The 16,454-nt window shown below is 36.8% G+C and overlaps 2 protein-coding genes across 2 annotated transcripts; one reads left to right on the top strand and one right to left on the bottom strand.

The window, feature by feature from the left end:
* The first annotated feature begins 2,031 nt into the window (after positions 1-2,031).
* LOC113286634 (amino acid transporter AVT6A-like) lies at positions 2,032-4,415 on the top strand. Its single transcript, XM_026535202.1, has 5 exons — positions 2,032-2,521; positions 2,737-2,895; positions 2,998-3,201; positions 3,350-3,818; positions 3,900-4,415. The coding sequence occupies exons 1-5, from the start codon at positions 2,080-2,082 to the stop codon at positions 4,048-4,050; spliced, it is 1,425 nt and encodes a 474-aa protein (XP_026390987.1). The 5' UTR covers positions 2,032-2,079; the 3' UTR covers positions 4,051-4,415.
* A 313-nt stretch (positions 4,416-4,728) lies between these two features.
* LOC113286624 (DEAD-box ATP-dependent RNA helicase 16-like) lies at positions 4,729-15,800 on the bottom strand. Its single transcript, XM_026535196.1, has 15 exons — positions 15,461-15,800; positions 15,215-15,373; positions 15,036-15,125; positions 14,806-14,934; positions 11,790-11,890; positions 11,447-11,561; positions 11,213-11,344; positions 11,049-11,114; positions 6,950-7,129; positions 6,728-6,823; positions 6,221-6,367; positions 5,766-5,848; positions 5,627-5,664; positions 5,262-5,476; positions 4,729-5,151 (listed from the first exon to the last, which is right to left on the bottom strand). The coding sequence occupies exons 1-15, from the start codon at positions 15,650-15,652 to the stop codon at positions 5,071-5,073; spliced, it is 1,824 nt and encodes a 607-aa protein (XP_026390981.1). The 5' UTR covers positions 15,653-15,800; the 3' UTR covers positions 4,729-5,070.
* Between the last annotated feature and the right edge of the window lie 654 nt (positions 15,801-16,454).

Raw genomic sequence — 16,454 nt, 5'->3', positions numbered from 1 at the left:
TCCTCCGGGGTTGACGTATGATCCATATTACAGAATACAAATAAAATATTAGAAGTAGCGATTAAACAAGATGTTAAGACTTGTGGTGTGTTATTTATCTTTACAGAGGACTCCTTTTATAGGATATTAAGGGCTGAGTCCTGTCTTCGACACAGTCTAAAATAATGCTTGTGTAAACCGAATAGTATGAAAGTGTTGTAGACACGGGCTTCAAAATTTCTGACCGGATGTGATAATGCAAGATGGTGGGGGTGTCGGTCATTGGTCTATCCCCATCATCCACATTGTATAATCATTCCACATTGTATGCGGGCACAACATCCTTTAGGAGCTCGTACAGATCGTCGTACATGAAAGGCCTCTTTGAATCCGCATGAAAATTAATCCTGGCTCTTGTTTTCTGTAAATAAAATATAAATAAAATTATTCGGCATTCGTATTTATAATAAGAGTGCTAAAACTCAGTATTTATGGAAGGATATGTTTACTAACCCGAGCCTCGTATGATAGAGTAGGATGGCTTATGTTTACATGAAGCAGACATGCAACAAAAGCAGCAACATCCGTCGTTATCAGACCAAATCTTTTTTTTAGCGAAGCTTTAGTTCTGTCATTCTCGTTTCCGGTAAGATCTTCAAAGTTTTGAAAAACACGGGTCCAGAACAGTTGTTGACCATCTTCAACCCCCCCAGGTGGACCTTGATTTGTTACCGCAATCCATGCTCCAACAACTCCTAAATCCTCTTCACCACTGAAGCGCATTGCATAGGTAATTGAAATTATGTAATAGTTTCTCTGACACGTTAGATTAGTGGGCTGGTTTATTCGCAAGAACTTAATATGTTGAAACAATTTGTTTTCACTTGCGATTATAACTCATTGCAGATGATTCTGTTTCAAACAATATTGTTTTTTAAAAAGATGTAAGATACTTTGTGGGAGTGATATTGAAAGGCAACCTTACCGACGTTTTTATAGTGTTAGTCGGATGCAAAAAGGACGCGTATAAACAGCAAAGAACGTTTAAAAACTGGTCATTTGTAAATAGTGAAAATAGTCTTTCCAAAAAGTTTTGGTCGTTCACTGTTAGCGCGTGTGTTGATTACTAGCTATACGTAGGCTCTATCATCACAATTGGATACGGTGAATGATAAAGGGATGTTTGTAGTGAAACCGTAGACATGTGAACGTCTAACCAACATTTATAATAAAAACATCAATGTAATCTAAAGTTAATTTTACTAGGTGAAAACTGAAAATGAAATTTCATTCTATAATAAAAATCTTAAAATGCCATAGAAAAAAATTAAAAATAAAAATACACAACAAGTCTTAAGAAATAAGTGAAGAAAAAGTCATACAAAAGGAAAGAAATGCGGAAAAAGTCTTAAGAAAGAAAAATAACTGCATCCTACTCTCCGTTCTCATAAAAGTTATCATCATTAGCTGGATATTCATTTGCGCTGTCAACCACATCGACAAAACGCGTCAGAGTCAAGGATACTTTTTGTTTTTTTTTTTTTGCTTCACTTCGCATTTGCTGTCGCAGTGAAGAATTATTTCCCTTGTGTGTGTATCCAGACAGAAGATATCTTACAAAATCTCCCACCTCCTCGCTACAGCCACTTTCCACTTCATTTCCACGTGCCCACTTCACATTTGCTGTCACAGTGAAAAAATCAATTTCGCGCGTAAATCCAGAGTAAAGACTCAAATAGAAAAAAACGACGGTCCGCGAGTTATAACCCCAAAGGTGTCACTATCCATCCATAAAACCCATCAAAACAAAGGTAACACAAAAGCCCCATCAAATAAAAGTAACACAAAAACCCCAAAGAATTTTGATGAAACCAATTTTGAAATTTGGGGTTTTTCTATCTACTTTTTAAAAATTTGGGGGTTTTTGTATCAATTTTATTTAAGATGGAGTTTTAATTGATCCAAACATTTGAATGGGGTTTTTGTACCACAAGTTTGATCACCTTGGGTTTTTATGACTAGTTCTGTTATTCCTACGAAGAAAATCTCCTCGCCACAATCCATTTCCTAAACTTTCAAACACTCTTCTCTTTCCCCAAAATGTCAATTCTACCCTTCTCATCCTCCGACAAAAAATACCGAAGAAGTCCGAAGAGTCATCCTTTCCTTCCCAAAAATCAAAACAACAATCAATTCAGATCTGATGAACCTTACTACGAATCAGGAGAAATCGGATTCAATGGCGCTTCATTCTCCGGTGCAGTATTCAATCTATCGACGACAATTGTTGGTGCTGGAATTATGGCACTGCCTGCTACTGTTAAAGAATTGGGATTATTACCGGGATTGATCATGATTGTTGTTATGACAGTATTAACAGAATCATCTATTGAAATCATATTGAGATTCGGTAAAGCGTCGAAATCAGTTTCGTATTCAGGTGTCGTCGGAGATTCGTTCGGTGGTGGTGGTAGAACGTTGTTGCAGATTTGTGTGATTGTTAATAATCTTGGATTGCTCATCGTCTACATAATCATCATAGGTAAATCTCCATGGATCTTCATACTAAGCTTTTGCTAACATGCGCTCTAGTAAAAACTGAATTTACTAACTAAACCTTTATTTTTATTTTTATTTTCATTTACTGCATGCCGTGATTTTCGGTTCTTTATGGTAGTAAATCCCGAAATTGACGGAGGTTTTCTGAAATTTTGTTAAGTGATTTTTCTCCTTACACTTAGGTTACACTTTGTGCAGGTGATGTAATGTCAGGTACAAGATTAAGCTCAGGGATGGTGCATCATTCAGGTGTATTAGAAGAGTGGTTTGGAGCACATTGGTGGACATCACCATCTGTGATTCTCCTATTTACTGCGCTTACGATTATCTCTCCGTTGATCTCTTTCAAGCGTGTCGGTGAGTATTCGCTTCTTAATCCATTTTTCCTTTTGTTCATAAATGTAGTACTGGATGGAGGGGTTATATATCAAAAGTTGTTTTTATTGCATTTATGTGTAGATTCTTTGAGGTACACATCGGCATTGTCGGTCGCGTTGGCGGTAGTTTTTGTTGCAATAACAACTGGAATAACAGTGGTGAAATTGATGAATGGAAGTATTGAAATGCCGCGTTTGTTTCCAAATGTTGTAGACCAAGCTTCTTTTTGGAAGCTTTTTACTACTGTTCCTGTGCTTGTCACTGCCTACATTTGCCACTACAGTAGTAAGCATTATTTCTAACTTATGTAACTACTACGCTTCAATTCCGTAAAACCAGGCAGAATTATTGCTTGTGTTACTTGATACTTACTGTGGAAATACATTTGCATTTGTTCCATATGGTGTTTAATTGATTTTGTTTGCTTTGGCAGTACACCCCATAGAAAATGAACTGAAAGATCCATCACAGATGAAGTTGATTGTTCGAGCGTCACTCACATTCTGCGCATCAGTTTACGTGGCAACTAGTTTGTTTGGGTTTCTACTCTTTGGAGAACAAACTTTGGATGATGTTTTGGCAAATTTTGATGCAGACCTTGGGATTCCATACGCGGGGCTATTACTGAATGACGTGGTGAGAGTAAGCTACGGAATGCACTTGATACTTGTGTTTCCAGTTGTTTTCTTCTCTTTGCGTCTCAGCGTCGATGGCCTACTTTTTCCAACGGCAGTACCTATTGTATTTGACAACCGAAGATTCCTGTCCATCAGTGTTGGTCTAATGGGAGTCATCTTCATTGGTGCCACTTTTGTGCCAAACATATGGACCGCATTCCAGTTCACTGGTGCTACTGCTGCTACCTCTCTAGGCTTTATTTTCCCTGCTGCCATCGTTCTAAAGTAAGAACTCCCTTATTTCTTCCTAAAGAAGTGGACTATAACAAATTCAGCAGTTAATGTTGTTCCATTTGATGTTTGCAGGGATAAATATGGAATTGCAGCAAAGAAAGACAGGATGTTATCTTGGTTTTTGATGATTTTGGCAGTGACTTCAAGCACAATAGCCATTTCTAGTAACATTTACGGCATATTTAAAGACCAAGGGTCGGAGATTATGAGGAGAGAAGAATGAGAAGAATTCTAAACCAGAAACATCTGAGCAGTGAGCTTATACCAGTTTCATGTACTTGGAGTGAAGAGACAATACTTTGCTTCACAATCCCGCCATTAATTTGTTCTGGAGACCATGGTTAAAGAAACCAATTGGTTCTCTAGGCATCAATAGTATACAGTTGAGAAAGATAGGGACAACTGCACGGTAGAAATTAGATAGGGAATAGACAGATACAGTGAGGATTGTGAAAGTTTCATTCTTTGTCTTTTTGGTTCATATTCTTTTGAGATTAAAATATGATTTAATGTACTGGAAACTTGTACCACGGAGCCAAAGAACAAAGAGCTCTTTCTTAAATCTGAGGTAAAGAATTTTGATGAATATGATCCATTAGGACCTTTGGTGATGCACAAGTCCAATATATCAAACTGCTTAGATTTAATGAAATGATTTGTGAAGCCATTATAAATAGTACTGTATTTTGTTTGTATGGCTGAAAGGAACAACTCAGACAATCCAAAAGTGACTGGAAACAGTGTCCAGTAGATATGAACCAACAACAACGGTCAGATGTTAACACTATAATGCCTACTTCGAAACCTCCCCTAGCAGGAGTGGAGAAAATTAATTTTGATGCTTATCATATTGAAGCATCAGGTGAGACAGGCATTGGACTGATGACCCAAAAATTTGCAGGCACAAAAAACACTCGTAGTCATAGAAGCTATCTAATGAGCAAGAGGCAATGACTTACTCGAGTTCAATTTGGAGGGAGACTCCAAAAATGTGATCAGTGCTATGGGAAAGCTGCTTCAGTGAAAATGGACTACTTCCAACTTAATCAAGACTCTGTAAACATTCTACAACTATTTGAAAATTCTACTTCCAACGGTCTTCCTCTTACTCTCATCTACGGAATCAAAATTGTATTTCTAAATTTGCTAGAAACTGCCAGGTGTTTTCAAATTTGGTTACAATAATTAATTCAAACTAGTTGCTTAATTAATCTATTAATAGAACTATTTTACAGCAAGAATTTTATTCATCGGCCTTGGCCCTTTTCTTCTTTTTATCTCCTCCCATCTCTTTACCCTTCCTCTTCCCAAACCTCTTAGCTCCCTAAAACCAAAATCAAAGAAAACTAGATGAATAAGTTCACAATTCCAAAAATTGGCAATAAATTTTGAAATTTGCTGAATACTGGGAAAACACACAAAAGCATCACATACCTCAGCAGAGTGAGCCTTGAGTGGATCTTTACTTTTTCTTGATTTTCCCTTAGAAGCTGGTCGACGTTTTGAAGGTGTTTTGCCCATTGCAGCTCTAGCCATTTTAACAATCTTGCTTGCTTCCTGTGTTGTTGGGTCCTGGAGATACTCCGGCACTGCACGTAAATGTGCAGGAGCGGGCTTTCTGCTTAGCTCTTTGTCATGCTTCAGTAGATCTGATGATTTAGCAAACATCCCAACAGTTAGCAAGACGAATATACAATAAACTGAGCATTTTTTTTCTGCAAGGTAAAACGAGAAACTTCTGCATTCAAAATTAAGCAACTCAATTACAATAGATCCATGAGAAGTATAAAATTCAGTACCCAAATCTCTTGGATTGCTTTCAAAATGTGCCTTCAACCTACACATGAACGATAACATTTCAATGAATATATCAAATACGATAAAAAGGATACAACAGCTCTAGAGAAAACTGCAAGAGCTTAATATACAAGCACTCACTTTTCGGAGTTAAGAATTTCATTTCTCAGGTCCTGAGCACGTGATTCTCTTACAGCAATTTTTGTAACACTCTTCGCCACATCCTGCAACATAGCACAACTTCTTCTGTTAGCAACGAGACATTTGTTCCTCAACTTGCACGGTCGAAGACATGTTTTGTTCATCAAAAAGTGGAAACACGGGTATGAAAAGAAGAGTAGAAGAATAACAAGCTTGAGACGATAAACAGTATAGATGATTAAGTATGTCATGCAGAAAGTTATGAGCCAATGACTCAATAACTAGCGCAGATTTTAAGTAGAATTCAGATGCATGGGTGGAGCCGGTTTCATCAATAATGCAGAAGAGGGGTTCCCATGCAGGAGATCTGCTACTCTAACTTCCAGTTGATTGTCCAGCATAAGATTTCCTTAAATAGCTGCTAATATTATGATGATCTGATTGTAAGATTATACCTCAGCTCTATATCTTAAGGATTCCACTGCATTTTTAGTGAGCAAAGGAAAAGGAGCAACGAAATTCGAGCTACCCTTGCTGTCATCTTCTTCTTCCCCTAATGTGGCTTTGATCTCTTCAAAAACCTCCATCTCATCTTCGGAAACCTGAGAAAAAAGTACAAGTAGTTCGTCATTTAAAAAATATACAAAAGACCCTACAAAACTGCAGTGTTAGACACGAACAACGTCACTTTTTCAGTTTGATGCTAAACTAATTTTCCTTCACGCTGTACTCATATCAAAAGTTTCTTATGACAAAGGAAATGACTTTCTATAACCCACATGAAGTAATGAAGAGCACGATTTTACTAACATCAGATATTATTTATCTTCAAACTGTCTGTGTATCAGGAAATTCCACAGAGATAACACACAAATAATACGATTCTTTCGAAGTTACCACTAAAAAAAGGAAAAATCAAAAATCTTGTTATTTGTTATTTGCATATTTTTAAACAAACTTACAAGAGAAACAGATGCACCAGTATTATATGCTCTCCCAGTACGTCCAATTCTATGGACATACCCAGCAGCATTAAGAGGCATTTCAAAATTTATAACCTGCAATAGCACAAAAGAATCAGGTAAAATTTTGCTGTTACATTCCATAGTTTAAAAGAGTAATGACAGGTTTGAAAACTGTGGCAACATATCCAAAAATTTGAACTGTCTAGTAAAGTTGAATACCGTGTACACATTTTTGAAATCGATTCCTCTTACAACTCCGAACTCAGAGTCCAACTTTGGCTTGGGATGCCTTTTAGATTTTTTGGATGTGACCTGAGCATCATCATTGGCTTTCTCCTTCTCTTTCATCTGGCTGTCGTCTGTTGCTATCAAGTAATCAAACAATCCCGCATTGAATTCCTGTGATGTACACCTACGTCAATACAAACTAATCTAAACAACAACAACCAAATTCCACTTAGAGAAGATAAAATGTGAAACAAAACTGGAAACGATGAAGAATAACTAGTGTAGATAATCAAAATGCTTCTCGAGGCTACAGTATCATAGTCTGAATAGTATGGAACTGGATGTTTTAGTATGAATATCTTGACCAAAGTCTGAATACTATGAATTCAAAATAACTTTAGCCTTAGCTAACTTAGCAACAACAGCAACCTCTAAAACAGTGACTGAAGTAGGTAAACTAACTGGATAATCCAAGGTCCAAGGATAAGCTTTGTAATACTAGGCAGGGATCCAGCAAGATCTTCGAGAAAATTTCATACATTTTTTCCCAAATCTAGTGTTTGGATTTCCCACAAATTTATAAACTGGAATTGTGGTGGATGACATAATCACATCTATTGGACCAAGCAAAATCTTCAGGCACCACACTAGCATCTAAACTAGAACCATATTACCCTTGAGGCAAAGTTCTGGAATTTTACCTTGCATTTCAAGGCTTCTGGGTAGAAGAGTTCAGCAAAGAAAAACTCAAATAATGCAAACAGTGATGCTAGACGTACAGGGGAGAAACCATGCTAGACGTACCGGGAAGAAATCCCGAGATTTCTCCCGACTCTCACAATACACCCTCGGGAGATTAACATGGCCACTTTATGGGTGACGAGTCCCTGAAGCTGTGAGATTCAGGAAAAAAGTCGGGATTTCTCCCTCAGAACCTCTAGAATTTAGGAGAAGACAAATTGGGTTTACCATGCAAAAATCAAAAGCTCCTCTGATCCAGAATCAATCAATTTTTGCACAAAAAGACACGAAGAAATAAAAAGAACAACACCAGGCTCAAACTGCAGCAACCCAAGAAAACCTAGCTGTGACTAACAGAATCTGTACCACATCAACGAATTAACAGAACTGACCTAGTTCAAAACAAAAATCAATCAAAACACAAATTGTTCAAAACAACTATCAATCAAAAAGCAGCAGCTCAGTAACATGGAAGAAAATAGTATTATACCAAGACTAATACCCACCACAAAAACAGAGTAGCTGATGCTCTCGCGAAGTTCTCAAATGGTAGCTAAACCCTCCTTCAATTGTTAGTCTATCATTCTTAATAACTGTGTTGCAACGATAAGGATACGGTATAGGATACAAGATACCAATACGCTACTATGATACACCAACTTGAAAAACTAAAATACGGCGATACAGCATACTCAATATTGGTCGGTAGTTTAACATAAATATATTACATATAAGATAGAAACTTAACAAAATACATACATGTGTTTGCATGGTTAAAATATAATCTGTATGATTAACCTCACTGAAGAGAGAAAAAGTCTGGATAAGAAGGAAGAAAGTCTAGAGCAAGATCAGTGGACAGATTTGGAACTAATATTTTGTCACTATAGTTAAAACTTCTCATAGAATCTAGTAAAATATCTAAATTTTCTAATATTTAGTCATAGTTTTCATACTGAGTTGTATCTTGAAGTATTGGGAGTATTAGTACGCGTATCTGTGTAAATACGTATCGATACGGCTAATTATTTTTTTAGGCGTATCGTTGTAACACAGCTTATAATAAACATGACATGGACAACGATTTTAAACGTGACATGGACCAGGATTTTATGGACATATTCTAGTCGAGTTTTAGAATCTAACCTGCATGGTAGCAGAAGTGATGTGTAATCCCTTTGCAGTGCATTGATTCCTTTATGTTCTTCAGAAAAATAATAATTTGGAAATGGTTTGCATCCCAGAAAAATTTCATGACAAAGAGCAACAGACCCACTTTTCCAGCACATATCTCAATGATAGAGGGACTACACCAATTACTATCGGATCTTCTCTTGGTATAAAAGTTTTGGGATTTTTTTTCAGTTAGTCAACATAGACCAACCACAAAAAAATCCCGAGAGAAGATCTGATGGTATTTGCACAATCCTCCTAGCATTGGGATAGGTGCTGGAAAAAGTGAGTGCTGTAAATTACAAAAGCGTCACTGCAACCCGATATTTGGAATTTCAAAAGAAAGTGAAAATCTAAGATCACAGATATTAGACGGAATGTAAGCCCAGTTGTGTTTCTTCCCTATCACATCCAAGGGAAGTTAGAAAGACAAGGTGGCTACATAAACTCTAGCTTATGAAAAAGTTAGGCACTGATGGGGAAGATATCTAATCAGCACCGGACCGTCAATAAGCACAGCCATTTCAAAACAAACATCATTTATACGGTAAAATCACTACCAAATTGTGCTTCAAACATCTTAAATAAAAACAGTATAAAACATGCCTGGCATTGAGAACCAATCTCATATATCTTTTTTTTCTCTTGTGGTGCTATGCTATGTCAGACCACAATTTCCAAAAAAGCTCATTCTTGTCAAAATGAGGGAGTTTAATCAAACACTATATTGCCTAGTTTAGGCCATTGTGAACCCTGTTTTGAAAATAGTTGGTCTCAAACAAAAGCTGTAGCAACTGGAAATATTAGAATTAGTTAATGATGAACTTAGCTAGCTTAGCAAGAAGCTCACACTCTAAGACAATGCTCAAGTATGCAAACTAGATGGATATACTACTAAATCCAAGGATTTGAGGCTTCGTCTAAGATCCAGAGAGATCTTTGAGAAAACTTCATCATTTCTTCCCAAATTAAGCCAGTTAGTACTCCAATAGTGTGAAATCTAAATCATCCGCGTCTAAAGGATTGCCCACCAAACCATCTACAAACACCACACTAGTCGTAGAGTGTCTAAAACTAGAACCCATACATCATGGTTGACAGTGGATATTCCATTAGCTTTGAGCCTTTAATGCAAATTTCTGGAACATTGCCTTGCATCTCTAGGCATAGAACAGCTAAGTTACGAAAAACTAGGTTATGCAAATCATGAGCCAATCTATGGGAAGGCAGAATATAAAAAAAAATGTAGGGTACATAGCAGTTGATATGAACTTCACCCTACACATTGATATGCTAGGCTTGTAACCGCGTCAAATACTGTAATAAGTTTTAACACTTGACCAAGCACCATTTGAAAAATTGTGAGATTCCAGATGCAGCAGATGTGAGCATTCACAAGCTAACCACGGCTGCAATAACACATTCTCAAAGTTTACTGCTGAGATTACATAAGTAAATCAATATATCTAGCAAAGTTCAATTGGAAATGGTTAACCAAGAATCAGTTTAATACTAACAAATCATGTTTACAAAGCAAAAATCTAAACTCCTCCTAAGATCTAGAATCAATCAATAATAATTTTGAACAAAGATATGTCACATGAAGAATAAAAAGAATAGCACCAGGCTCATGCAACAAACCAAAAAACCTAGCTGTGACCGTCAAATTCTGAACAGAAGAGACTTTGTTCATAACAATCAATCAAAACAGATGTTCAAAATAACAATCAATGAATCCATACTATTAACCAGCAGATTTACCAAACATCCAAGAGAAGAAAGCCAATTCTATACTATTCAACTATAGAAAGCCACAATGAATATCTTGACCTTTTTAACCTACAACAATACCAAGCCTGAACTTCAAAAATTCCCTAATATACTCTTGGAGAAATTGTGCATTCCTTATAATGACGCTCATATGACCAAGTTCATTGGTATCTGGGTTCCGAATCTGATTTATAACTTGTGTCGTCTACCTATTTAAATTATGCCTAACCTAGCTGAACCTTTAAGAGCTAAAGAAAATTTTGTTTAACCTTTAATCTTCAAATCACCTTTTGCAATTATATTTTGTTCTATAAGGAAAATGTCTATTTTGTTGGCCAAACAGGTGGTTTAGTAAAATAGGGATGTAATCCCTCTTCCAAGCATAAAAAGACACTACGTAACATACCTCAAGGATGTGCAGACGCGAATTTTGCGGCAGCTCAGCATTTAAAACAGCTGTTTTGATTCCAAACTGTGACAATACGTGACTGAGTCAATTATAACTGGAGAAGTGAACAAAGCTTATCAACAAAAAATAATTTTTTGCTTTTGGAGTAGATTACACCTTACCTGTTCTAGAAAGAGCTTCAGTCTGAAACCCATATCAATAGTATTTACAAAAATAAGAATCTTTTTCTGAACAAGTTCCAACTTCAAGAGTGACAGCATATAGAGTTGCTTATCACGAATACTGCATGAAATCTGACAGCAAAAGATGTACAAGATGAGTTCTAAGATTTCATCTTCCTGTGTGGCGTACCCTTACTCTTTTAAAATTGAAATACTAATAAACTATTGGCTCACCCAGAACTGTTGAACGTTTTTTGGAATCATCTCATCCTTGACATCTCCAACTTCTGAAAGAGTCAAAATAACTGGACTGTGCAGCACAAGCTTTTTCAGCTTCTCAACATCAGCACTGCCAAAGTCACGTAAAACAAAATAAGAAAATTGCATTATAGCTAAATATGTATATTCATACCCGCTAAAAAGGTGTGGTTAGTAGAAGAAGTAGAAAAAACTGAAAAGTGCAAAGATATAATATATGCAAGTGGGCAATAAAAATTCACTAGAGATCTGGACCGAAACCTTAGAAAAGCAAGACACTAATGCAGAGAGAAAACAAAAAATAAATTTGACAACACACCTTGAGGTGGCAGACATAAGAAGGCATTGACAACGGCGAGGAATATAAGGAGTTAGAGCTTTCAAGTCATCTTCATAACCATATGACAAAAGAAGGTCCGCCTGAAAACAAACATATGAAATACATGATTTTAGAAGCTACTAAATAATTGTACAGGGTGATACACCATATCTTGCAATACTACCAGAAACTAAAATTCCAGAATAACCATAAGGGCTTCAAAGCAAATGCTTCCGAAGCATGACTAATCACGATAGTAATTGTGTAGGTGTCAAAACATGAGTATATCCTTGCTATACAAAAACTAGATAATAAAACAGAGTCTTCAAGATTAGACTGCACTTCCTATTCTAAAACTTCTGACTGACGGCCAACCTGTACAACCTAACCTTCTACCACGGAATAATATACGGGTGCTGCCTCGAGGTGGATGAGAGATGATTACCTGAACTAAACCCTTAAAAAACGCAAAAATAAATAAATAAAGAATGCTGGTGGGAAGGATGTAGTTGTTAAATAGCAAACCAAACAGCACATAACTGAGCCACAACAAAATAGCAAAGCCGAATATAGGTCTTAAACCCATGTATAAAAGTATGGAATGTTGGGAATGCAGAATTCATTTTGCTTGTAGAACACAATCATAAAATCAGAATCCTCAGCTGAATCCTTCTCAGACCAATTTCTGGAATCCACTAGTTGGGTAAGCTTCATTAACCAGACCCACTGAAACACTTCCCACATGCTTCATTAGGAAGAGGGGTAATTTGCGTTACCTCCCCTGGCAAGATCGCTAATTTGAATTACCTCCCCTACAGAGATAAAATTAACAAAACCTCCTTTCGTTAACTATTCCGTCCAGAACCCAGTTAGCTGAGTCGCCGACTATATACAGGTGCACAAAACCAAACACGTGGTATTTAACTACCCAAAATAGCCTCATATCCTACCTGAGATATATCCTTAATTTCACTTGCAGCAGCAGCAGCAGCGAATGATGTTAACCTCTAGATGAAAGACACACGGGGAATTATGAGAGTTCAATCTAGTTTCTGTAACACCAAAATACAAACATATAATAAGAGAAGGAGGCTACCAATTAACGCCATTAAACCTGCAGCGGAGTAAATTCTACTCTTGATATCAAATTCACATTTGATTCTCAAACAATGAGACTAAACTATCCATCACCACCACCAGGGAAAAATGACGACACCAAACCATCGAAGCAAACCAACCAACGACCCAGATTCAAACATACAAAAACTAGCACCATCTTCAAAAACAGAAAATGATTAGCATCGTCTTCAAAGTCAACAACCACCACCTCGATCAATTAAAACACGCTATAGAACCACCACCATAATCCTCCTTCCTCGAGCATGGGTTTTCATTAAATGGGGGTATGTTTGATTCAAACACCGGAAGCCATGCTACTGTCCACACCACCACCCATATTTTTCTCAAAAATGTAAGCAACAAGCTTCTTCTATAGATTGGAGCACGAGTAATTTCCAATCAACATAATTTCTTAATTTGGTGTCATATGGGTGATTGAAATACATGAAATCAGTCCCAATTGAAATCTAGAGAGAGAAAGTAAAGAAACACCTAATTAATTATAATAGAATTAGAGACCAATTCCATCAGGAATTTCATGAAATCGTTCCTTATCTCCTACCTTCTTTCCCAATAGATTCGGTACTGCCTCAATCATCTTGGCTTTCAAATGTCTATCAAATACAACTTAAACCCCTAAATTCAGAGTCTCGAGCAAACCAAACCTCTAAATTCGATTTGTTCACTGATTGAAAAAATAAAATTTCAAACCCTAGTTTATTTTAGGCGGAGTATTTGGAATTGAAGATGAAGAACACAAATTGAAAAGAACAACAATCCATTCTTACTGCTTCACAATGGTGACCGCCATCAATTCAGGCATTTGCTCTACCTGTGGCACTGCCTCTCCAGATTTCAGTTGGTATATATTTATATTGTTTGAGGGTATTTAAGGTACGAAATGTGACACGTATTTATTTTGTCCACGTGTGTATAATTGATGACTCAGCTAACTGGGTTCTGGACGGAACAATTAACGAAAGGAGGTTTTGCTAATTTTATCTTTGTAGGGGAGGTAACTCAAATTAGCGATCTTGCCAGGGGAGGTAACGCAAATTACCCCTTAGGAAGACACCAGCCATTTATTAAGCTAACATTGCATCCACAAATAGTGCCAGTAGAGGCTTGCAGTTATGACTTGAGAGCGCCTAAAAGAACATATCAGAAACTACAGACCGGGTAATAAAACAACCTACCAAGACAATGAACTTAAGCAAAAGTAAAAATGCAACAGCATTCTATCCCTTAAAACCTGCACTCACGAAAAATGACAATCCCTGTAATCCTGACATTTTCCAGGATTCACAATCTGCTCACCTAAACTTGTCAACATGCCTAAATCAAGGCTAAGACCTTTTGAACATTTCATCCATGTTACAAATTAATGTGCCAGCCAGAAAATATATCACTTTTTCCATAGGACTGTAAAATCTGTTGCAGGATGGAAGGCAGCTAAAACGGATAAGACAAACATCACAATCAAAGATATGGTACAGCTATTATTTACACCCTCGCAACTACAACATCCAAAATTTGTACATAAACAAATAAACTACACCATTCTTGGAAGGTTGGGCATTTGTGAAGGTTGGGCATTCGTGAACAAGATACACATAATGGAATGGCAACCAAGGAAGCATAAAATCTAGTTTTTAGAGCTACACTAAAAGTCTAAAGCCCGTGGTGTAAGAGCATGGCCAATTTCTCAAATATTATACGCAGCATAAGTTTGATGATCTAGCCAAGACAGAAAAATAGTTGAATTGACTGTTTAAATGAAAGTTCAATTTATAATAAATATTGAATCACACTCATCATCAAACAGCATTACACAGCACCCTGAAAAAACATGAAAAACTAAGAAACTAAAATGTTCAGACTGGGATCAGAAGTGTACCTCATCGAGTACTAAAAGCTGAAGGGATTCTTGGATTGCGTTTGTTTTGAGGGCATCAGATTGCAAGCACGTCGAAATGCAAGCTGGGGTTGAAACCAAGATATCTGGCGGCCCCGCCAACGCTGCCCGCTGCAAACCAATTACATCACATTAATCCAACAGAATCAATCTCAACTATCATTTGTTTACACCACATGCTAAGCAATCTAGAGTTGTGAACTTTAACTTACCAAGTCTTTACCCGCCATACTGCTAGTCACTTGAACAACTTTCAATTGTACTTTACACGCCGCAATCAAAGACAACACCTCTTCATAAACCTAATGACAAACAATACACATTTCAGAAGACAAATTCACGATAAACCTAATTAACCGTAACCACAAAGACTAATGTAATAAGAACATGCCTGTTGACATAGTTCACGCGTAGGAACCAAAATCATAGCACTTGGAGCAGTCTTCTTACTAGCCCCAGTATCGGAAAATAGCTTCTGGAGCAAAGGAAGTAGATACGCATAGGTTTTCCCAGACCCTGTTTTGGCTCGAGCTACAACATCTTTACCTTCCTGTATATGCATACGAAGTTACTCTAAAGTGAACACATTTTTTTAGGTTTTCATCAAAATTAAATAAATGTCTCAGGAATTACTTACCAGAATCAATGGGATTCCTGAAATTTGGATTGGGGTTGGTTTATCAATACCATTCTTGTTTAAGGCACTTATTAGACGAGGGTCTAATCCAAGTTCTTCCCAGGTCTTTATTTCTTCTTCTTCTTCTTCTTCTTCTTCTTCTTTTATCTTCTCATTCTGTATATTTTGTTTGGCATCAGCTAACATAACCATAGCTGAAACTGAATATGATTTCTGGGTTTTTGAATTGGAAAAAGAAGAAAGGTTTACAGATTACAGTGGAGAAGAAAAGAAGATTGCTGTGAAGAAATTAGGGTTTAACAGAGTGGGAGAGAAAGTTTAGGGTTTAGCAAAGATATTTGTGTCCAAATTTTCAGATGGGCGACGTATGAAACTAACAAAAGTTTGGGCTTGGGCTATAGGCTTAACATGCAACTCGGTAACGGAGAGGTAAAAAAGTTTGCCCGCGCTGCTTGAACAATGAACATACACTGGATTACTGCTGCAGCAGTGAGGGCCGACCAAAAAGAAAAAACACGACTAGAAACTAACAGGGGACTATTAAGGACTCTTGACCTGACGCTGCAAAATTGCTGGATGTTATTAGGATTGCACAACAATAAGTGATTGCTCTAAAACATACTCCCTCCGTCCCTAATAAGATGACCTAGTTGTAATTTGCACAAATTTTAAGGCAAGGAGGAAAGTGGAGTATATTTAACTATTTTTTACAATTATACCCTTATGGGCAATAATTAGTAAAATTTAGAAACGATTTATCTCTTAAACTATACCACGGTTTTTTATAAACTTTATACCGTTGAAAAGCATTTTAAAACACCTATGCAACGCATATAAACATGACTATCAAATTATACATATTTCTTATAAAAAAATAATCAATTAAAAGGGTAGTTTTAAAAATATCCCTTGATTAGTGAAATAGGTCATCTATTTACGGGACAAAGTTTAAAACCAAGTAGGTCATCTTATTAGGGACGGAGGGAGTATATAA

Source organism: Papaver somniferum, chromosome 1 (assembly GCF_003573695.1).
Source record: "Papaver somniferum cultivar HN1 chromosome 1, ASM357369v1, whole genome shotgun sequence".
NCBI classification, from domain to species: Eukaryota; Viridiplantae; Streptophyta; class Magnoliopsida; order Ranunculales; family Papaveraceae; genus Papaver; species Papaver somniferum.
This window is presented reverse-complemented; position numbering and strand designations above follow the sequence as displayed.

Excerpts from the sequence above, each read along its gene's own strand:
- LOC113286634 (XM_026535202.1), top strand. The coding sequence starts at position 2,080 with ATGTCAATTCTACCCTTCTCATCCTCCGACAAAAAATACCGAAGAAGT. Across the intron at positions 2,896-2,997 it reads GATCTCTTTCAAGCGTGTCG|ATTCTTTGAGGTACACATCG; the intron begins GTGAGTATTCGC and ends ATTTATGTGTAG. Across the intron at positions 3,819-3,899 it reads CCTGCTGCCATCGTTCTAAA|GGATAAATATGGAATTGCAG; the intron begins GTAAGAACTCCC and ends TGATGTTTGCAG.
- LOC113286624 (XM_026535196.1), bottom strand. The coding sequence starts at position 15,652 with ATGGTTATGTTAGCTGATGCCAAACAAAATATACAGAATGAGAAGATA. Across the intron at positions 6,368-6,727 it reads CTGGTGCATCTGTTTCTCTT|GTTTCCGAAGATGAGATGGA; the intron begins GTAAGTTTGTTT and ends CTTTTTTCTCAG. Across the intron at positions 5,152-5,261 it reads TCAAGGCTCACTCTGCTGAG|GGAGCTAAGAGGTTTGGGAA; the intron begins GTATGTGATGCT and ends TTTTGGTTTTAG.